Raw genomic sequence first — 22533 nt, forward strand, 5'->3', positions numbered from 1 at the left:
TGTAAATTCCAGGGATTGAACGAAGGTCATCAAGTTTGGCAGTAGGGGACTTTTACCCAATGAGTCATTTGCCAGTCCAATTTGGACATTAACTTGCTCCATTTCTTTGGTCTGGAATGCCTTTTCAACATCCAATTGGTCCTCCGGGACTCAGCCAATACTCGCGCTTCCACAATACCTTCATAGTTTTGTACAGTGCAGTAAAAACAGTCACTCAGGACTGTGGCTATAGTAGATGGTAGAGGAGCTGATTAGTATGCATCGAGGCCTTAGGCACAATCTCCAGATTGGAGGGAAAGAAAGAATATTCACATTTATTCATTTTTCTGTATTCCCACGTGTTTATTCATTTAATTTCAGACTTGGGTCCTCTATTTCTAAGAGTATTGTTATTGCATACAAATTTGTAACTTCATTTCAAGGTGTGGGGTAGATGGAGGCTGCCACAGTAATCTGGAACTCCTGGAAGATGACTCAGGGTGAGTGTAATCTCCGGTTCCTGGCAGAAACAAAAGAAATGTCTTGCTGGAGAAAAACATCTCAAGTTCTGGCCCTGTGATTGCTATAGATTAAGATCAATAGTACATCATCTCAGGATCGTGAATCATTAGACTCACAAGGAAACAATTCATCTTAAGTGAGAGTCAGCAGAAACAAAAATATATATATCTGTAAGGAGGTATAATTAGAATCAAAACATCAAACGAAGCCAGGCATGTTGACTCTTACCTGTAATTCCAGCACTTGGGAGGCACAGGCAGGTTTGAGGCCAGTGATACCTGGTCTTAAAACTATATGTTTTCCAGGTATGGAGGCACACATCTTTAATCTCAGCACTTGGGAGGCAGAGGCAGGCTGATCACTGACTTCGAGGCCAGCCTGTGTCTACAGAGTGAGTTTCAAGACAGCCAGAGCTACACAGAGAAATACTGTCCCGAAGCAGGGCAGTGGTGGTGCATGCCTTTAATCCCAGCACTCGGGAAGCAGAGGCAGGCAGATCTCTGTGAGTTCAAAGCCAGCCTGGTCTATAAGAGCCGGTTCTAGGATAGGTTCCAAAGCGTCAGAGAAACCCTGTCTCAAAAAAACAAAATAAAACAAAACAAAAAAAAGAAAGAAGTATTTAAACATGTTTTTAAAATGTTTTAAATTTTATTTTATATACATTGATGTTTGACCAGCATGTCTATCTGTGTGAGGGTGTCAGATCTTGGAGTTACAGACAGTTGTGGGCTGCCTTGTGGGTGCTGGGAACTGAACCCGGATCCTCTGGAAGAACAGTCAGTGTTCTTAAACACTGAGCCATCTCTCCAGCCCCAAAACTATATACATTTATGTTTGTGTGTGTGGTACTTATGTATCATGTATGCATATGTGGTGCATATGTGCATGTACATGTGTAAATGAGTCTGTATGCCCATGGTACACAGGAGGAGGACAGAGAAGGGCATTAGATACTTCTGTCTTAAAACAAACCAAATAGAGCAATCACACAAACCTAATAGAGGACTTATATACAGTATATAAAAACCACTTATAAATCTGTGATGAGAAAAACAGGCAGAGAGGTGGTGGCGCACGCCTTTAATCCTAGCGTTCAGAAGGCAGAGGCAGGCAGATCTCTGAGTTCGAGGCCAGCCAGTACTACAAAGTGTGTTCCAGGACAGACTCCAAAGCTACCCAGAGAAACCCTGTCTTTGGAAACAAACAAAGACCAAAACAACAGCAGAAGAAGGAGGAAGAAGACAGTGACTTGTTGAGTCCCTGGTTTCTGATGCTACGCTGTGTTCTCCAGGCTAACTGTCCTACAACAGCTTCTGGGAGAGTCTGTCTCAGCCTCCCATCTCACCACCGGAGTGCTGGGGTTTGCACACCTGTCCCATTGCAATCAGATTTATTTTCTTTAAGACAGGGCGTCACTATATAGCCCTGGCTGGCCTGGGACTCACAGAAACCCATACCAGGCTAAATATCCTGCTTTTTCCTGTGGGTCCGAGGGATTGAACTCAGGCTCAGGTATGCACTCAAACACCTTTGCGGCTAAACCGTCTCCCAGGGGCTCATAGTAAGTTATCTTTACTTAATTGTTTTGAATTTATTTTTGTGGCTCTGGGAGTTGGTGTCAGGGTTTTGCTCGTGCTAGGGTAGTGCTCCACACTGAGCGACACCTCGAAGCCATCAGGCCGGTTTTGTTGAGAGCCGTGGTGTGTTACTGTGTAGACCAGGCTGACCCGGAACTCACTCTGTAGTCGGTGTTGGCCTCAGCTTCAGCTCTGCCGCCTCAATTCCCTGAGTGCAGGGACTACGGGAGTGAGCCACCACGTTCAATTAATATAAGACTTCTTAAGTCTAGTGCCCTGACAAAAGGGTTATTTTTGTTCATTGGATTTCTTTCAAAACACCTTTATTAATGTGTAATTGGCAAAGTAGAAACTGTCCGTATTTAAAGTATGCGACTTGGCAAGTTTTGATGAGCATGCGTCTGTGCAGCAAGGCAGCCTTCACTGCAATCAAGACGGTGCAGTAACTGCTGTCCCTGAGTCTCCCTGTCTCCTCAGAAGCACTTCCTTCTTTCTGTTCCTCTAGTTCGTGTTTCCTAAAGTCACACAAACAGACTCATAAAGTATGTTCTCTTTGGTCTGCTTTCATCCACTCAGCATTACTATTTTTTGTTTGATTTGAGACAGGGTTTCTCTGTGTAGCCCTGGTCCTGGAACTCACTCCATAAACCAGGCTGTTCTCGAACTGAGATCTTCCTGCTTCTGCCTCCCCAAGTGTTGAGCTTAAAGACGTGTGCCCCCACTGCCTGTAGGTAACTCTTAAAAGCATTATATGATCCTAAGGGTTGGAGGGATGACTCAAACATTATATGATATTAAATTATTAAGGTGGAGTTATGGCCCAGAGGCAGAGTGTCTTCCCAGTGTGCTTAAGGACCTAAGTTCAATTCCCCTGCTTCCCCCAAAACAAAATGACAACAAAAACACGTGAACTGAAATAATCTTAAAGTAAATAATAAAACTGGTGCAACTCAACACTATTTGATTTTGTTTTACATTTATTTATACATTTTTTGTGCACAGAGGTCAGAGAACAACTTGCCGGAGTTGTTTATCTCCTCCCTCCATGTGGTCCTGGGGACTGAACTCAGAGTTCAGGCTGGGTAGCAAGTTGCTTTATCTGTTGATCATCTTGCTGGCCCTGCAACTCTATTTATAAGAGAGTTATGAGCTGGCAAAAACGATCTATAGTTTATAGTTTGTGTCTCTTTCTTCTTGTGTTGTTTGGGGACAGAATTAGAGCCACATGCTACCATGTCCTGTTTATACAGTGTTGGGGTCAAACCCAGAACCTGGTAAACACTGGGCAAGTCCTCCGTTCACTGAGCTACAGCCCCAGCCCCCTCTTGTTTTTGGCTGGAGGAGTATTTATGCACTTTATATTGCATTTCTCTTTATGTATAAGGGTGTTTTGTCTACACTCTTGTGTACCACAGGTGTGCAATGCCCTCAGAGGCCAAAAGAGGAGAAACTGTAACAACAGCACAAAAATTATAGCAAAAGTTGTGGGCCTCAGGGGTGGGGTAGGGGGTGGAGAGGTGGAGGGGGTGGGAGTGGTGGTGCCTGCCTTTAATCACAGCACTTGGAAGGCAAAGGCAGGTGGATCTCTGTGAGTTCAAGGCCAACCTGGTCTACAGAGTGAGTTCCAGAGTTCCAGGACAGGTTCCAAAGCTAGAGAAATCCTGTCTTGGAAAACCATAAAAACAAAACAAAAAAAAACAAAAACAAAAAACAAAAACAAACAAAAAAAAAACAGGCAATACTTTTAACTGATGAACCATCTCTTCAGCCCAATAATATTAGGGTTTTGTTTTTGTTTTTGTTTTGTTTTTCGAGACAGGGTTTCTCTGTAGCTTTGGAGCCTGTCCTGGAACTAGCTCTTGTAGACCAGGCTGGCCTCGAACTCCCAGAGCTCCATCTGCCTCTGCCTCCCAAGTTCTGGGATTAAAGGCATGCACCACCTCCTGGCAGTACATGCTCCTAACTCCTAAACCATCTCTCTAGCCCCTTAAAAGACATTTTTTTAAACACAGATTTTTCTTTTTTAAATTGTATGTGTATATGTGTTTTGCTTACATGTGTGTCTGTGCATTCCCTGTGTGCCTGGTGCCTATGGAGGTTTGTGATGATTAAAATGTATCTTAAGGGCTGGAGAGATGGCTCAGAGGTTAAGAGTACTGACTGCTCTTCCAGAGGTCCTGAGTTCAATTCCCAGCAACCACATGGTGGCTCACAGGCATCTATAATGAGATCTGGTGCCCTCTTCTGGCATGCAAGCATACATGGAAGGAATGTTGTATACATAATAAATAAATAAATCTTAAAAAAATGAAAAAATAAAATGTATCTTAAGTGAGGCCAGAAGATGGCTCAGTAGCACATCTGCTCTTTCAGAGGACCTGGGTTTAGTTCTCAGTACCCACATGGTGGCTTACAACAATCTCTGTAGCTTCACATGTATGCAGTGGTGGCATACAGACACACATGGAAGGAAAACATCCATACACATACAATAAAAAAAAATTTAAAAAAGAAATCAAGTCGGGCAATGGTGGTGCATGCCTTTAATCCCAGCACTTATGAGGCAGAGGTAGGCAGATCTTTGTGAGGTCGAGGTCAGCCTGGTTTACAGAGCGAGATTCAGGACAGCTAGAGATGTTATATAAAGAAAAGTTTACTGGGTGTAGCAACACACACTTATTATTCCAGCACTTAATAGGCCAAGGTAAGAGGATCTCAAGTTTTGAAACTAGCTACATAAGGAGACTTGGCTTCAAAACAGAGCAAAGAAGAATATAGATAACAAAAAATGATGAAAATATAGTATAGAAAATATATATATATATATACATGATGAAAATATAGTATTTTATACACACACACACACACACACACACACACACATATATATATATATATGCCGCTAGCAAGGTTGTTTTCAAGTATCACACACTGCACCCAATCCTGTGGGTTGTTTCTATCCCACTGACAGCACAGTGGATTTGTTACAGGCTCACCACAAAACCCATGAGTCATATGTTGGACTAACACTTCGCTTTTTTTTTTTTTGAGACAAGATTTTACTGGGTAGCCCTGGCTGTCCTGGAACTTCCTCTGTAGACCAGGCTGACCTCAGACTCAGAGATTCACCTGCCTCTGCCTCCCCAGTGCTGGGATTAAAGGTGTACACCACTACTGTCCAGCTCATTGCAGGCATCTTTAAAAAATGCAAAGCCTTAGCAGGGCAGTAGTGGCGCATGCTTTTAATCCCAGTACTCGGGAGACAGAGGCAGGCGATCTCTGTGAGTTCAAAGCCAGCCTGGTCTACAGAGGAAGTTCCAGGACAGCCAGGGCTACACAGAGAAACCCCGTCTCAAAAGAAACAAACAAACCAAACAAAAAGATGCCTACAAATGTCACTAGGCAATAAAAGATTCTGGCTGAGAATTTTCCAATTTTGATAAAAATTGAGTTGATAGAAGAAATATAACACAATGCACAGAATACATAGAAAATAATCACTAACTAAGTATGCTAGGAGAAAACAAAAATGCCAATGACATTTTAAAAACAGGGAGTAGTGACAGATCATCTACAGAGACCATCAAATTGGATAGACTGACACATTGCTTTACAACCAACACTCACTGCACCCACTCTATGCCTACGCTGTTCTAGGGACCTAGAACCCCAGGATGAGTAAGCTCGGCCCATTTTCCACCCTGCAGAGCCCACAGGGTACATGTATGACAGATGAGCAATCACAGGGTGTCTGGTTGGAGGACAAGAGAACCAGTAAGAAATGGTACGTGTAGAATTCCAGTGTGATTCCTCCCTCACCCCCCAACCAGTGCTGGAACAACCATGTGTTTCCCAGTATGCAAAGGGCTTTTACCACTAGAGGGGAAGGATGGCAGCTGCGACGTTCATCATCTAACCTTCCTTGGGACAGGAGGCGGGTCAGATGTTCAAGCCGTGAAGCTTCCTCTGGGACCGCATAGGAAAAGGGAGCAAGCATGATCCTCTGGTCCTCCTTGGAGTATTCTTCGAGATCCCAGCTGGTGCCGAGTGTGGTGGCTTACAAAACCTTTCACTCCAGTACAGAGGCAAAAGCATGCAGATCCCTGTGAGTTCAAGCATGGGCTACATAGTGAGACCTTGTCTCAAAACAGTGGTGTGGTGGGGAGGAGGCTGGGGAGATGGTTCAGCTGCTCTTTTCAGAGAACTGCATTCAGTTCCCAGCACCCACTTCGGTGGCTCGCACCCACCTATAACTCCAGTTTCAGGGGATCCAATACTCTCTTCTGGCATCTGTGAGCACCAACACGCAGGCACATGGTGCCCACATATTCATGCGGCCACACAGACATAGGCTACACAGGGCTGAATTAGAGAGGAAGCGTCTGTGAGAGGGAAGGAGGCCCTTGAGGACTGAGGGCTCCCAGCTTCACTTCTCCACTCGGTCCAGGACCAGAACTGACTTCGGTAGCAACATAAACACTCTGCCCCGGCTCCGTTCCAAAAGCATCCTGTCCCTTGGATTCCCTTCAAGAGTTACAAAATGCCTGTTAGCACCTCTCTCCTAAAGACAGTGCCTATGTCCTGCTGACCCATACCTGGGCCGAGTAGTAGGTGCCTAGTACTTCGGTGAAGTGTTTGGGGAGCGACAGCATGTGGGGCAGGCCCGGGAGATCTAGGGAGAGTGGGGAAGACTGCCAAGGCTGTGAAGAAAGGCAAACGGAAGGGAGGTTAACGACCGCCTAGAGGCTCACCTGTCCAGCAAGGGGGAGGAGCGCTACTTGGGCGTCCGCCACAAAGTGCCACCAGGGAATTGGTCCTCGATTGCTCAGGGCCAGCTTCCAGGACCCGCCCTCCGCGGCCTGGGGTCCCGCCCTTCCTAGGATTTAATGCCCTCCGCTTGGGCGGCTCCGCAGCAGCCTCTTCCGGCTCTGCCAGGTGAGAGTTCGCACCTAGAAGGGGCGCCCGGGGCTGGGACCAGCAGGATCCCTTTGGGGTGCGTCGCTGGATCCCTTTCTCCAGTTCAGCATTTCCTCCCGCTCAGCATTTCTTCTTGGCTGCCTTCTCCGGCTCCTCCCTTCCTACCTGTGGTGCAACACAGGATCTTCCTGGGCCTGAACTTTCTTCTACTCTCAGTTCCTAGGCCTTCTGGGGTGATTCTCCGTGCCTCCCACCCCACCCCCACCTGCAATCCTGGGCTTCCTCGTGGCTTAACTACTGCGGATCAGGAAGAGGGTCAGGTGTGTAAAGGCGAGTGTTTGGGTAGGCAGCCCGGACCAAAAGGCCTAGAGTCTTATTTAATAATGGTTGGTGGGACTTCTTGGGAGCCAACTTGGGCAAAGTGACGCAGAAGAGCACCTGGGCTCTACCTGGAGCTGAGCTCAGGTGGGTGTGGGAGGACCACACACCTGGCAGCCTAGGTGGCTTTGTGAACAGTATCTGAGCTTGGTGACGGTATTAGCCTTCAGTTAGCAGCCCAGAACAGATACCTATTTAATCTCCAGTGTTGTTATTGCCTTGGATGTTTAAGAGTGTGTGACGCTGGGTATCCCTGGGATAAGGTGACAGTAAGTCCTCATTATGTGTTTGTGTTTCTATGATCCTTAGTGTCTCAGATATGTATGGCGGTATATCAAGGTACCTTTGGTTTGTGGAGAAAGTGAGCTGTTGCCTCAGGTACACCTGTGTGAGGGTGTGTGGCAGCATGCCTGCATTTCAGGGCAGTATATGGAAATGTCTTGGACTTGAGACATGTATCTGATTGTCTCAGGCATGTTTTGTAGCATATCTGTAGGTGTGTGTGTGTGTTTGTGTGTTTGTGTGTGTGTGTGTGTGTGTGTGTGATAGTGGGTGGGAGGCAGTGTACCTCATGTCTTCCTTTGTGCCTGAGGTATGGTGTTAGTATACCTGGGCATCTCCAGTTGGTGTGTGGCAGGCAGATTGTCTCATTTATGAGGAGGAGTAAATGCATGCAAAGGTGTGGCTCAGAAGTAAATGGACACACAAAAAACACAGTGTTTGCGTGTTAGGGGTACAGGGGCAGTGTGGCTCAGAAGTAAATGAGCAGTGTTTGCATGTTGGGGGTACGGGGGCAATGTGGCTCAGAACTAAATGGGCAGTGTTTGTATGTTGGGGTACGGGGGGGCAGTGTGCCATATCTCGAAAGATGGTTAGGCTTGGTAGCCTGACAGGCAGGATTCTGAGATTTCAAGGGTGTGGGGAGCAGATTTCCCAGTCTTGGGAATGGGAACAGATTACCAGAGATAGGTATGTATGTGGCCGAGTTCCTCACCATGTCTGATCTGCCTCTCCTTGTGTTCCTGAGTGTTTCTGATGATGTTTCTGAGGGTGGCAGTTGAGAGTCTGTCCTTTGTGTCTTTGGTGCCTACTTTAGGTCACACATTTAAAGCAGACTGCCATCCGCCTTAAGGTCAACTCCAGACATGCTCCCCGAAGCCAGTTCCCTGTGGCTACTTCGGCTGCTCCGGGACATCCAACTGGCCCAGTTTTACCGGCCAATCCTTGAGGAGCTTAACGTCACCCGGCCAGAACATTTTGACTTTGTGAGACCTGAGGACCTGGACAACATTGGCATGGGCAGGCCTGGTGAGGACCCTTTGCCTTGAGGCCCTGCAGCTTCCCCAGCCTTCTCCCAGGACCAGCTGTTGGCCCTGTCACCCCACACTCCAGACTTCTCGCCTCTCAGTTTTCCCCATCCCCACTCTACCCTAGCCCTCTAATTGTGACCTCTCCCAGCCCAGCGCAGGCTTGCTGAAGCCCTGAAGAGGTACCGCTCAGGTGTCAAGTCTAAGAACTGGGTCTACAAGGTACGTGCTGCTGGTGGTGGTGGGCTAGTATTTGAGGAATGATAAGCTGAGTGGCTGGGAGGGTTAATCAGGGTTCCACACACCTGAATTCGTGCTCCTATTTCAGATCCTTGGGGGTTTTGCGCCTGAACAGAAGGAGATGGCTCCACGGTCAGACAGTCTTCTGTGTCTCCACGAGCCAGAGGGGGGACTCAAGAGTCTGATTCCAGAGGGTGCAGTGTGCAGAGGGGAGCTCCTGGGCTCGGGTTGCTTCGGTGTTGTCCATCGAGGGCTGTGGACACTGCCCAGTGGCCAGAGTGTGAGTGTTCGAGGGGCTTACTTGATCCAAGGTATCTAGGCAACCTGCCTCCTTCATTCAAGGGTGTGGCCTCTGTGCAGGCCGTGGCCTGTCACTCCGGGTGCTTGATGGTGCTTCCCCCCACCTCCAGATCCCAGTGGCTGTCAAGTCCCTCCGTGTTGGTCCTGAGGGTCCGATGGGCACTGAGCTGGGAGACTTCCTGCGAGAAGTGTCTGTCATGATGAAGCTAGAGCATCCACACGTGCTACGCCTGCATGGCCTTGTACTGGGCCAGCCCCTACAGATGGTGAGCAGACACTGGCAGCGCAGGGCTTAGCCCCAGGGCTAGCTGCAACAAGAAAGACCAGTGGACCACGCTGTTGCTTACACGGTGCTATGTTCCTGCAGGTGATGGAGCTGGCGCCACTGGGCTCCCTGCATGCGCGCTTGACTGCCCCAGCGCCGACACCCCCACTGCCTGTGGCCCTACTGTGCCTCTTCCTGCGTCAGTTGGCAGGAGCCATGGCGTACTTGGGGTCCTGTGGGTTAGTGCACCGGGATCTCGCCACACGCAACCTGCTCCTGGCCTCACCGCGCACCATCAAGGTGGCAGATTTTGGACTTGTGAGGCCGCTGGGCGGCGCCCGGGGTCGCTACGTGATGGGCGGGCCCCGTCCGATCCCCTATGCCTGGTGAGGGCGGTACTCGGATGGTCTGGCTTGAGAACAGCAGCCTGTTGGGAACCAGGGCGGCGGTAGTATGTGTTGTGGGGAGGGGGTGGTTGTTAGTCTCCTAGAGGAGGCAGGACGGAGGCATCATCAGGTCAAGAAGCACGGAAAGGATTTCTGAGGCTGATGAGACGGGGAGGGAATCACGGGAGTAGGTGCACAGTGGAAGATGAGCTGGGCGTTTTTCTAGCCACCTTCAACTTGTGTTTGCTTCAGGTGTGCCCCAGAGAGCCTCCGCCAGGGAGCCTTCTCCTCTGCCTCTGATGTGTGGATGTTTGGCGTGACACTGTGGGAAATGTTTTCTGGAGGCGAGGAGCCCTGGGCGGGTGTTCCACCATATCTCATCTTACACCGACTGGAGAAGGACCGAGCCAGGCTGCCAAGGCCTCCTCTCTGCTCCAGGGCCCTCTACTCACTCGCCTTGCGTTGCTGGGCCCCTCACCCTGCAGACCGGCCTAGCTTTTCCAACCTGGAAGGGCTGCTTCAAGAGGTGGGGATCTCCAACTCTGCAGACACACCTAGCCTTTCTTCCCTTTATTCTCTCACCCAGAACTCCACACATAAGGCAAGCATGTCTTGATGCCTGGAATTTGGAACTTAGCTCTGAACCAAAGGAGTTAGTCCTTTCCAGCAGGGAGTTCTGAGCCCAGAGAAGACAGCCAGGGGCTACAAAGATGCAGCCAGAAGAGGTGATATTTGTTTTTTGGCCACAAAAGAGGCTCAGAATAGAGAGTAGTCGGTTCTCATGGGCGCTTGACTAGCAAAGAGAGAGAAGTTCTGTGTGGAAGGGCAAGTGGAAGTAATGGGCTGCAGCTGGGAGCAGGGCTTCCTAGAGAGTTTAGAAGACTTGGCCAGTGTGATATACTCCATGTGTATGTGTGTGTGTGTGTGTGTGTGTATACAGGTGTCCTCAGTCACTCGTTTTGTCCTGGAGGTAATTGTTCTTGATCTCTGTCTAACAGATGGGGCAGCTCATGCACTGATGGGACAGGGACTTATCTAAAGTCACACAGGAAGTGGAGGTGCTAAGAGTGGCTCCATCCACATGGCTTCAGAGCTGGTCCTTAAGTCAATCTATCTACTTGTTAAAGCACTTTGGTCTTTGCTGTCTGAGGGAACTTGGGAACTCCACGAATCAGAGCTGTTATTTCAGTCTAGCTGGATCTGAGAATGCTAATCGGGGCGTGACTGACAGCGGCTGGGAGGCAGAGTGAGAGAAAGAGTCCCAGAGCAGGGCTGAAGCAGAGGGCCTGGGGAGGAGTGGGGATGCCCCTGAGATGTGTGGGGGCAAACGTGTGGGCTTGGGTATGGAATAAAAGAAGTGAACAGGGTGGCTGTCCCTTGGTCCCCTTAAGTAGAGGCATGGTTTCCCTTTGTGGTTTATTGCATCCCATGTCCAGCATGGCATGGAATCCAGGTCAACAACCCTACCCTACTTTGGGTTACAATAGGGAGACAGGGATGGGGCTAAGCACAGAGGACATAACTGGTATGTATTTATTTGATTGATGGATACAAAGGAAGGTCCTTTCTTTGGATTTCTTATTATCCTTACAACTTAGGCTGAAAGCCCAGCCACATTTTCCTGTCTCCACAGGCTTGGCTTTCTGAAGGACGTTGTGTTAGGGAAGTTACAGAGCCAGGTGCTTTGCGGATGGAGCCTGGTGACCCCATCACTATCATTGAGGGCAGGTAACAGCCTTAAATACCCTAGGCATCCCCAGGGGATGCATCCCCCCAGCCTTCTTGACTCCCGGTCTCTTCATTTTTCCCCATCTCCTTGAGTCTTGGTCTTATGGGTCTTTTTCTCGCCTCTCCACTGTGCCCCGAGCTCCAGCGCTGTCCTGCCCTCCCTGCTGGAGCCCTGCCTGGCCCACAGAGCCTTTTTTGTGCTGGAGAGAAAAAGGCTTCCCTCCCTCCAGGCAGATGTGGCCACCAGACAGCTTGAGGAGCTGAATGTAGCCCAAGAGCGGCTGCCACTCTCCCTGGTCCCAGTTTCTTCACCAGCTCCTCTCCCACAGCCCTGACACCACAACCTGGAAGGGTCAGAATGGCCGCACCTTCAAAGTGGGCAACTTCCCGGCATCAGCGGTGATACTGCCAGATGTGGGGGGTTCGCCAGTCACCCATCCAGCCCCCAGAGCCTCCCCTGCCAGGGGAGAGAAATGCCGAGGAAGCATAGATGGGTGAGGCACTCAAGGGTAGGAGGGGACAGAGCTGGGCTGGAGGGACTGATCAAATCCAGTAACTTCTCCGGAATAAAACCTGGGAACAGGACTAGTGTGATCTAGGAGTAAGAAATTGCCCCCAGATTGAGCTTTCCCTGTGGGCCTCAGCACATGTAGGACCCATTTTCTTTCCTTTGGGGGTGGAGGAAGGAGGCCATGATGTGGGTGAACTGGAGATGAACTAGATCACTCTTTGACAGGGACAGAGAGAAGACCAAGTTCCAGGATCTAGCATCAGCACGGGGCCAGAGAAGGAAGGTGCCGCTGCAGAGGATGAAGGGTGAGTGTGGTGGTACCCAGGGTCTCAGGAACAACCTCCAACCCCTTCCCAGCCCTGAATCCATGGTAGCATACATGTTCTCCTGCAGAGGATGAAGGGTGAGTGTGGTGGTACCCAGGGTCTCAGGAACAACCTCCAATTCCCCTTCCCAGCCCTGAATCCTTGGTAGCATACATGTTCTCCTTCCCCCAAATTCCATCCTTGGATAGTCTACCTTTACTTTAAGATCATTTTAATTTTATTTTTATATTTTATGTGCATTGGTGTGAAGGTGTCCAGTCCCCTAGAACTGGAGTTATAGACAGCTGTGAGCTGCCATGTAGGTGCTGGGAATTGAACTCGGGTCCTCTAGAAGAGCAGTCAATGTTCTTAACCTCTGAGCCATCTCTCTAGTCCGCTACCATAAGATCTTTTTCGGTGGGGGGGGGGTAGTTGAGACAGGGTTTCTCTGTGTAACAATCCTGGCTTTCCTAGAACTCACTCTTGTAGTTCAGGCTGGCCTTGAACTCAGAGATCCACCTCCCTCTGCCTAACAAGCACTGGGATTAAAGGTGTGTGCCAACACTTCCTGGCATACTTTGAGATTTTAAGAGATTGGAAGTACCCTGATTTTCCCACTGGACAGCGTCTCCTGGGTCTAGCCCCAAATACTATTCTCTGGATCCCTAGCTGCCTTGGTGCATTTGCATACCTGGCCTACTACCTACTGTCCCACCTAACTTACAGACACCTGAGGACAAGGCCCGCTAGCTTACCTAATTATTCTTTCAGAATCACACAGTTCAGTGCAGACAGACAGAGGGCAGGATGGTAGGCCTCCTTTCAAGTTGTTTCTTTCTCAACTCCGAAGGAATTTCCAAGAGTCTGGAGTCAGTGCTGTCCCTGGGTCCCCGACCCACAGGAGGTGGTTCAAGCCCTCCGGAACTTCGACACACGAGAGTTATGCCCCAGGGGCTCCCAGACCTGCCTCCGCGCCCACCGGATCTGCCTCCACGCCCACCTTTTATCTCCAGCTCTTCTCAGCCCGTCCAGCCCCACAAACCACGGCCTCCCTGGCCCAAATCACACAATCACCGCACCGGAGTACCTGGAGCCAGCAAAGCCACTGTCCCTTCTGGAGGCCCGCCGTCAGACCCCGAGTGGCAGAGGAAGATTATAGAGGTGAGGTCTCAACTGAAATGACTTGGTGTTCAAAGTGCCTATAGGTTGGGACAAGAGCTAGACCAGGATTTGTCCCCCACAGGTGGAGCTAAGTGTACATGGGGTCACCCACCAGCAGTGTCAAGTGGCACTGAGAACCTCTGGGGGAGATGTGGCTTCTGCCATCAGGAACCTCAAGGTAAAGCCAGCCCCTTCTCCAGGTTCCCTCTTCTCCTGCTCTGCCCCCTAGTGGTCAGCTTCCCTCCTTCCTGCTCCCACAGGTAGACCAGCTCTTCCACCTCAGTAACAGGTCCAGAGCAGACTGTCGGCGCATCTTGGAGCATCACCAGTGGGACCTGTCAGCAGCCAGTCGCTACATCCTGGCCCGGTCCTGAACTCTACATCCTTGGGGATGGCTACCAGCATGGAGAACCTGGCCCATTTAGCGCCTGACCTTATGGGACCAAACAGAAACCATGAGGTCTTGACAGAGGCAGACTTTCACACCAAGGGAGAGCTTATTTGCCATGAAGAGGTATAGGAAATGTGCAGGGCACCGGGTCAGGCACGGATGAGAGTTTCCTCCATGCCCTGCTCCTTGGCCTCTGGGGGCTCTGACTGGACCAAGAAGGACACTCTGCCTACTACATTCCCACTTGAACAGGACTTGAAAGAACAAAGCTGCTGAGAAAGCCTCTGCTCACGACAGACAACGATCAAGTAGCTGTACTGGACCCTGGACCAGCTGTTAGACCCACCACTAGCTACCTCACTAGACTCTGCTGGACACCCGTCTTAGACACTGACTTGGGGGCTGGGCTTTGGTTTTGGTCTGGAATCACCATGGGTGATGAAAACTCAGTTTTGGGACTCAAGTACTTTTTTTTCTTTAATACAAATACTATAGATTATGAGATGGCCACCTCATCTCTCTTCTTCCCTCTCCCATCACATACATCTTCCAAGGTTTAAAAAGTTGCAAAGTTTATATGAGTACAACATACAAAGACATAGCCTCCTTCCTACAGCAGGGGAAGGAAGGGGTTAACAGTTAACTAAGGCACAGGAAGCTGCAGAAAGCACCAGCAGGGCCCAGGGGTTAGGAAGTTGGCACTGGGTCCCCACCTCTCCAGCTACTAATGAGGAGGCAGAGATCCCTTCAAAGTGCCACCATCTGAAGCTGAACTAACTGGCTAAAGGGACGTGAGGGAAGAGTGGCGTGGCTGCTGTCTTTGGTGCTGCTTGCTGTTTACCCACCAGCCCTGGATAAGTCTCCTCCTGTACAGAGGCCCTGGAGGAAGGTGGGAAGGAGAGGGCAGGAAAGTCCAGAATCTAATAGTGTGTGGGTAGGGGCTGCTGGGAGATGGTAGTCACAGGAAGGGTTCTCAGACATACTCCACTGCAGGCCACAGGTGAAGGAGGGAGGAGAAGAGGGAAGGGATGGGACACAGTGGCTCCTACCACTCAGCCACCTATCTGTCCGCTGCAGTGGAAGCCACGGAAGGGATTGCCTCAGGAGGGAAAGGCCAGGGCGGGTGACCATCTTGAATTTTGGTTGAGGTGATGGTCTCCTCATGCTGAGGGGGCTTCTAACTGGTGACGGCAGAAGGCCCGGCGCCTCCTCGTTTCTCGAAGAACATATAATCCTAAGGAAAGGTCACTGTCAATGGGACATCTGGCTGGGTCAGTGTGGCCCAGCTATTCTTAGCTCTGGACCCGAAACCCACCACACACGTGCCTAGCCTTCTGGTAAGGGCCCAGGAAGTGAATGAAGATTCGGGTAACAGGAAAGGAGCAGCAGGCAGGGAAGGGACCGCCAACTCACAATGAGGAACGTGGCTCCCAGCAGCACAGCCTTCACCCTCACGTCTAGATCTAGTGGGAACTGTAGGCCGAAGTCGTCGGCATCTGTGAGGGCTTCCCGGAGCAGCCCTCCCCACTGCTTGCTGATGCGGCCCACACTGCGAGATTCATCCTTAGTTTTCACCTGTTGGGAGGAAAGAAGGGTCCCACTGGGGAACACGCTGCCCATCTCACGTGCCTCCTGCCTCACTGGACAGCGGCACACATGAGTTGGGTACACTGTATCCTCAGTGAGTCTTCCCATGTGACGGCAGGGCAAACGCACCCTAGGCGGCACCAATACATGGTGAAGACTAGAATTTAGATTTAGATCTGTTGCCTTCCAAAGGCCATGTACGACATAACTGTATTCAGAGATAAATGACTCGCTGCTAGGCCTGCTTTGGTATCGGTATTCCTGACACCCAGGGTTGGTGCTCTGTGCAAAGGAGCCGAGCTGAGAGGGCCAAGGGAGGTGCCAAAGACCTCCCAACAGCGGGATTTTATTCCTTTCCAGCATTGCATGTGAACCCCATCTGGAGACTAGCCAATCCTAGCAGACAGGTGCCAACAGGCAGCCTCTGAGGACTGATTCCCACTGGCCTCTCAGCTCAGCAAGAACAAGCCAGCCAGGTGGAGGTCAGTGGTGACTCAGTGACTTCCTGGTCCAGAGAGGAGAACTGAAGCGATTTCCTTCTACACCCTCTGCATCCTCTTCCCAGCTCATCCTGCAGCTGCAGGGAACTTCCTGCAGCCTAGTTCTGGGCTCAGCGAGTCTGCTACCAACTCTGTGTTCCCGAGAGTGCAGATCAAGTATGGACTGTTCAAAATTGCATGAAAGAGACACCGGCTCCCTGAGAACCCCACAACACACACATTCCCATCCAGGGATCACACAATTATCTCCTTTCCAACCAGTTCTCAGGCCAACAACTCCCTCTGACTACCAAGTGACTCACTTTCTGCAGACAACGTTAGGTGAGGCACCCCTACTGGATGAAACCTGTTGTTTCTCCTTTATCTGAATGGAGAATCATCCCTTAAAGAACTCCGAGCAGTGCCTCTGTCTTCTAAGAGCCAAAGCATTTCCCAAGTCTCATTCCGAAATTCTCACCACTGGGTTCTTCTGGCTCTGGACTGGTCAGAGGAAGCCACCGTGAGAAGGACACCACCTGGACTTCAGGTTGGACGGGTCATTTGGACTTTTAGGTTTGCAGGACAAGCCAGGGGTTAAAGTACTGTAGGGGCTATGCTTACAGATAGGTCCAGCAGCTACATGGGTGCAGCCTACGGCAAACTTAAGCACTGAAAGAAGACGAAGATAACAGTCCTCCACCTTAGACCTAGGCTGGGCTCAGACTCTCCCCTAGACCTCCTACAGAGCTGTAGGAACATTCAGCCTTGGCCTGAAGGTGAATTTTTTTTTTTTGGTTGTTTCAGACGGGTCTCTCTCTATAGTTCTGCCTGTCCTAGAACTCACCATGTACACCAGGCTGGCCTCAAACTCACAGAGATCCACCTGCCTCTGCCTCCTGAGTGCTGGGGTTAAAGGTGCGCGCCACCATGAAATCTTTTTTTGCTGTGCTTTTATGGGCTCACAGGACCATCTCATCTTTGGGTGGAAGAAAACTGACAGTAAAAGTGAGGATCACAACAGATTCGGAATCATCAGAGTGAGGGACTTGACCTTAATCCATCCATTAGCAAGGAAGCTACCACCTTGTTTTTCTAACTACATTTGTTGATTGATTGATTGGTTGACTGTGTGTGCTCCGTGGCATGTGTGTGGAGAGTGGAGGACAGTTTTGTAGGAGCTGATTCTCTTCTTCTACCATGTGGGACTCATGGCTAGAACTCAGGTTGTCAAACGTGGTGGCACAAGTGCCTTTCCCCTCTGAGCCATCTCATCAGCCCCCACCTTGGTTTATGAAGCGCCTAGGAATCGCTCCCTACTTTAATACCTCAAAGTTGGTGTCTGCACCACAGTTACAGGTCCAGCAAGGCCCCACAACTCGAAGCACAGTCTGGCGATCAGCATCCAGGATGGAAAACTTAGGAAGGAAGGGATGCCAGGTCTGCAGCACGTGGCCGATGGTGGTACCAGGTGGAGCCTGCACTTCCATCTGGAGAGGGAGGCAGACAGGGTTAGACAGGATACCGTGGCCAGAGCTCTTCACTGGTGCCAGCTGTCTTTGGTTCAGAACCTCACTAAACCTTCCCCTCCTATTAAGCACAACTCATTCTGGGCCAGTCTCTATACTGTCCACCAGCCACCACAAAACCTACGCTACCCACCTCCTGAAGGCCACAGGGGCAGCAGCTGCAGCCACAGTGGAGTGGGCGGATGAGGCGGAGCACCTCACGGTCCCCAGGGTCCGCTAGGCGGACACGAAGTGGCCGGCGGGCCCCACAGCACAGACGGGCACAACAGTTGCTCTCCTCAGCTGCCTGACCCAGTTGCTGTCCGGTCCCAGAGCGAAGTTCATACCTGTTACAGGTCTCCCAGCCTAGGAACGCTGTTAAGGGTAACATGCTGAGGATCAGGGACCTCACCTGCCCAGAAGCGCAACACTGTCGCAAAGATCATGTAGCCCATCTTTGTCCTCCTCTTACTCACTTTCCACTCGTTCAGCCTTCTGATGAATCAAGATTTGATCAATCTGTAAAGAGTTAAGAGCAGCGGTGACCTTATCCATCAGCCCAAACATCAACAATCCTCCCAACCAACCATCCTCCCTCCCACTCACCTGCACTAGGAATTCGAGGCCAGAAGGCACCCCTGGCAGTGGCAAGAAAGGAGCAGGAGACCCTGGGGCCACGGGGCCTGGCGAGGGGAAGAGAGCGAAGCCGGGCGCAGGGGCCGGCACCTGGGCAGGCACTGGTGCCTGTCCGGGTCCAGGATGCAGCGCAGGCTCTGGATACCCAGCTGTCACGGGGTAGGGAGGTGGGGGCGAAGGGGCGTAGCCTTTGGGAGGTAAGTAGCCTGCAGAGGAGCAGGGGTAGGTTAGAAAGTTACCTGTGGCCTCATTCTCTTCTTTCTCAGCCCAAGGGACAGGAGCACCCGCGGGAAACATAAGAGGCAGAGAATGATGGAGCGGGGCGGGGGGGGGGCGGCAGGGCGGTGGCTCCCCAGGAGGAAGGGAGGGCCCCACGCAGCCAGTCTGAGCACATTCCTGGAGAATGTGTTCTGGAACACCCGGCACCCAAGTTCGTGAAGGGGGATAACGCAGACCCCAGCCTAGAGCCCACGTACCTGCCATGGGAAAGGGGAGGGGAGTCTTGGGCTGTCGGCGTCCGGGAGGCTTAGTTCTGGAGTAGAGACAAGCTCGGGAACAGCCAGACAGACACAGACACAAAGACGGACAGGCAAAGGCGAAGAGGCAGCTGCGCCTAGCGCGGGCCCAGGGTCTCTTGGGCGGCGCCTACGACTCGGGGAGAAACCGAAAGTGTCAGCGGGCGGGGCGGGGTACCTGGGACCCTGAATTTCCTTAGGGGCCTCAGGACCGCCCCCTCCCTTTGTTCTCCCATTTTCTGCGGAGATGGCTGTTGGCAGACGGCAGGACAGATGGACCTGCGGTCAGACTGACGACCTGACCTCGAGGAAGGTCTCCCTGACCCTTCTATGGTCCAGCTCACCTGAAGCCCCCAGAATAAGCCGGGGGGCCATGTACTCCAGGGCTCACAGGCGCTGGTGGAGGCGGGCCCGGAATCTAACCCCACCCCCAGGTCGCCTAAGCCCCGCCCCCGTCCCGGGCGGGGCGTCTGCGCAGAAAACAGACGCTTTTCCTCCCCCGGGGCCGCGGACCTTGGACCTTACGCGCCTTGTTCGCCGCGGTCCCGCCCCTTCCGCTCCCACTGCAGAGGCGTGGAGACCTGAGCTGTCGGAGGGATTGCGGCCCAATTCCCTAGTCGGGACCCTAACCTTCCCGGCGGGCGGCAGTGGTGCCTCCCCACCGCGTGGCTGCTCCGGACCCCGCGATCCTCCTCCCAAGGGCGGGTCGGGCGTCGCTGACGCAGCGGAGCAGCGTTCACACTCACTGGCTTCCAGAATTGGCTCGGCGTTCTTCTACCACCGGGCGACCTCGCTGTGCTCTCTCCCTGTCGCAGCGTTCACCCACTCTGGCACCTCTCAATTCAGGTGCACCCATCACACGCGTGACAGGCTACTGCCGAGAGGGATCAATAATGAATGTGCATGAGGTGAGGCTCAGGGAAAAACACTTGAACAGAACAGGTCCCCATTTCCCTGCATGGTGGCACACGCTTGTAATCCCAGCATTCAGGAAGGCAGAGGCAGGAGGTATGAGGCCAGTGAGTTCCAGAACAAGTCAGGTCTACAATAGAAAGATTCGCTAAAGACCCCCTCCCTCAAAAGAAAGCATAGCATCTACGTAGGTGTCGATCACTACCGAAATTGCAGTACTTTGAAGACCGAGGCAGGAGGGTCACCATGAGTTCCAGGTCAGCAACAAACAAAACCAAAAACAGCCCTCCACTTCTGCCTGGATCTTGTTATCAATTATATTTTGATGTCTGAGACGAGGTGCAGGTACAGGAACTCTGAGGATTCTAGCTTTTATCGTACAGGCAAAACTGAGAACTACTGTATTAGAACTCATGAGGCTGCAGGTAGGCAGAGGCAAATCTGAGTATAATGTGATGTATTGGACCAGAAACCAGGGCAGTAGTAAGTGTATTTGAGGAAACATGACTTCATCATGGCTCAGAGATAGGATGTAAGAAAAAGAGAATTGGAAGGTGAGTCACACTTGGCTTAGGAGACCCCGCTGCACAGCACAGATGCCCCTCTTGCTCTCGTCAGTCATTTCCTGCCTGCCCATCCAATCCCTGCTTTCATGGGTATTCTTCTCCTGTTGGCTTGTTACTTCTAAGATACTGTGTCCTTTCCTTTGGTGACTTCTTACAAACTGTGAAACACAGCCTTAACAGCCTCCAAAGTCTAGACAAGCCCACTTCAGTGGAAGACTGAACACACTGGCCTGGATGGTTTTAATAACCAGGGCCATGTTTCCCTTGCTGAAGTCTGCATTTTTTCCATTTCTTATTATTTTATGTGTATAGGTGTTTTGCCTGCATGTGTGTCTACACAGGGTGCACGCAGTACCGGTGGAGGTCGGATTAGAAGGCATTGGGTCCCCTGAAATGGGATTTAGGGTTGTAAACTGCCATGTGTGTGCTGGGAATCAAACCCACGTCCTCTAGAATAGCAGCCAATGTTCTTAACCACTGGGCCATCTCTTGAGACCCGGGAATTAGAAGAATTTAACTTTGGGAGGTGTTAGAAAAATGTGAGCCCCAGCTCACCCGCTTTAGCTTACAACTGCACATGCAGAGCACGTTGCTCATTTTTTATTCTTTTCTTTTCTTTTACTTGAGACAGGGTCTCATTATGTTGCTCTGGCTATCCTGGAACTCTCTCTGTAGACCAGGTTAGTCTCCAATTCACAGAGATATGTCTGTCCTTGCCTCCCAAGTGCTGGGATTGAAGGCATTCACCATTATGCCTAACTATGTAGTTAATTCCACTAATAACAAACCTGACTTCAGCCTGGCAGAATGGTATATACCTTTAATCCCAGCGCTCGGGAGGCAGAGACAAGGTCAGCCTAGTCTACAGAGTGAGTTCTACGGCCAGGCTACATAGTGAGAGCCTGTCTTTAAAGGAAAAAAACAGAAACCTGCTCAGGAACTATCTCTATTCTTACTGTCAATATCATCTTTACAGTACCTTCCTGTGCGTGTGCACGTGTGTGTGTGTGTGTGTGTGTGTGGTGTGTATGTGTGGTGCTAGGAAGCCCATCCACACTAGTCAAGTGGTCTGCTACTCAGCTGTGTCCCAGCCAGCCCTGGGCTTCTATTTTGTTTTCCTGTCTGGGTTTATCATATTGATCTTCATGGTTCAAGGCACTCTCTACCCGGTCCAGCTTTAGTAAGAGAAAGTCCATACTGTGAACCACTTGGAAACCTTACTGTGGTTGTAAGCCTGGTGAACCAAACCATCGAGTTCTCTACTGTTGACTTGTGTTCCCTTCAAGTTCTGTGGTCCAGTCCTGTCGTGGGAAACTAACACATACGGGAAATGCTGTGGGCCCCAAAGAAGCTTCAGTCCGGGGACCCCTCTCTTGATCCCTCCTGTATGCTCGGTGTATGTGCTCTAGATGCCTGCGCCCTGCTGTGACAGCTCCCGGCATCCTCTCACACTAATGCAGATTTTCGCTTGGTATGACCCTGAAAATTTTTGGCAAGCCAGACCTGTTGCTCAGGCCTGTAATCCTAGCACTTGGGAGATGGAGGCGGGAAGATCAAGAGTTCAAGGTCATCCATGGATACACAGAAATTCTGAGACCTCATGGTCTCATGAGCTACATAAGCACACGTCACGCAAACAGCTGTGATTTCAGTGAGAACGGCCCCCATAGGCTCATATAGTTGAACACTAAGTCCCCAGCTGGGAGAGCTGTTCAGGAAGTGTGGCCTTACTGGAGGTGGCATTTCACTGGAGGCAGGTTCCACCTCAAAAGCCCGCACCATTCCCAGTTAGCCCTCTGCCTGGGGCCTGTGGGTAGAGATGTGAGCTCTCAGCTGGTGCCCCAGTGCCATGCCTGCCTGCCTGCCTTGCCTGCTGCCATGTTCCCTGTCAGGCTAGTCATGTACTCACCCTCTGAAACTATAAGCCCCAAACAAACTCGTCTATAAATTGCCTTGGTTATGGTGTCTAATCACAGCAACAGAAAAGTAACAAAGACACAAGCCACACAAAAGCTGTTAGCACAGGAATCTGCAGCTCAGAGCTGGTGGGATGGCTCAGCAGGTAGAAGCGTTTGCTCTGCAAGCCAGAGTGAGGGCTTGAGTTTATTCCCAGAGCCCATGCCTGAAGGAGAGAACCCCTAAAGTTTGTCCTTTGATATCCAGACTATGCACACACGTATAATAATAACAAATTTTTAAAAAATAAAAGGAACCTGAATCTTAGCAGAGATGAGGGTAGGAAATAAAAATCCTAGTCTTAAAAGTATGCCAGTGTAGCCAGGGCGGTGGTGGCACATGCCTTTAATCCCACCAGAGTCAGGTGGATCTCTGTGAGTTTGAGGCCAGTCTGGTCTACAGAGTGAGTT

The 22533-nt window shown here is 50.9% G+C and overlaps 2 protein-coding genes and 1 long non-coding RNA gene across 9 annotated transcripts; 1 reads left to right on the top strand and 2 right to left on the bottom strand.

The window, feature by feature from the left end:
• Positions 1-287: 287 nt before the first annotated feature.
• Positions 288-6946, bottom strand: LOC146892967 (uncharacterized). 2 transcript variants are annotated; one of them, XR_015003639.2, is made up of 3 exons: positions 6830-6946; positions 5996-6181; positions 288-499 (listed from the first exon to the last, which is right to left on the bottom strand). It is a non-coding gene; the product is annotated as an uncharacterized LOC146892967 (long non-coding RNA). The 2 variants fall into 2 exon arrangements; XR_015003638.2 differs by having other exon boundaries at positions 5953-6181.
• Tnk1 (tyrosine kinase non receptor 1) lies at positions 6885-14469 on the top strand. Of its 5 annotated transcripts, none has more exons than XM_048448433.3 (14): positions 6894-7013; positions 7212-7315; positions 8470-8681; positions 8832-8902; positions 9009-9200; positions 9331-9486; positions 9588-9871; positions 10124-10397; positions 11505-11599; positions 11929-12093; positions 12336-12415; positions 13266-13576; positions 13659-13754; positions 13837-14469. In XM_048448433.3, the coding sequence occupies exons 3-14, from the start codon at positions 8519-8521 to the stop codon at positions 13948-13950; spliced, it is 2001 nt and encodes a 666-aa protein (XP_048304390.3). In that variant the 5' UTR covers positions 6894-7013; positions 7212-7315; positions 8470-8518; the 3' UTR covers positions 13951-14469. The 5 variants fall into 5 exon arrangements, with proteins under 5 accessions (XP_085551291.2, XP_048304390.3, XP_085551289.2 ...); XM_085695163.2 differs by lacking the exon at positions 6894-7013 and adding an exon at positions 7053-7071; XM_085695165.2 differs by lacking the exon at positions 7212-7315 and having other exon boundaries at positions 6885-7013.
• Plscr3 (phospholipid scramblase 3) lies at positions 14432-19184 on the bottom strand. Of its 2 annotated transcripts, none has more exons than XM_048448434.3 (8): positions 19034-19184; positions 18651-18819; positions 18145-18380; positions 18015-18057; positions 17693-17913; positions 17359-17520; positions 15381-15542; positions 14432-15201 (listed from the first exon to the last, which is right to left on the bottom strand). In XM_048448434.3, exons 2-8 carry the CDS (start codon positions 18655-18657, stop codon positions 15145-15147), a joined length of 888 nt encoding a protein of 295 aa, XP_048304391.1. In that variant the 5' UTR covers positions 18658-18819; positions 19034-19184; the 3' UTR covers positions 14432-15144. The 2 variants fall into 2 exon arrangements, with proteins under 2 accessions (XP_048304391.1, XP_048304392.1); XM_048448435.3 differs by having other exon boundaries at positions 18651-18825; positions 19034-19127.
• Between the last annotated feature and the right edge of the window lie 3349 nt (positions 19185-22533).

The sequence above is a fragment of the Myodes glareolus genome, chromosome 9, assembly GCF_982192425.1.
Source record: "Myodes glareolus chromosome 9, mMyoGla1.1, whole genome shotgun sequence".
NCBI lineage: Eukaryota > Metazoa > Chordata > Mammalia > Rodentia > Cricetidae > Myodes > Myodes glareolus.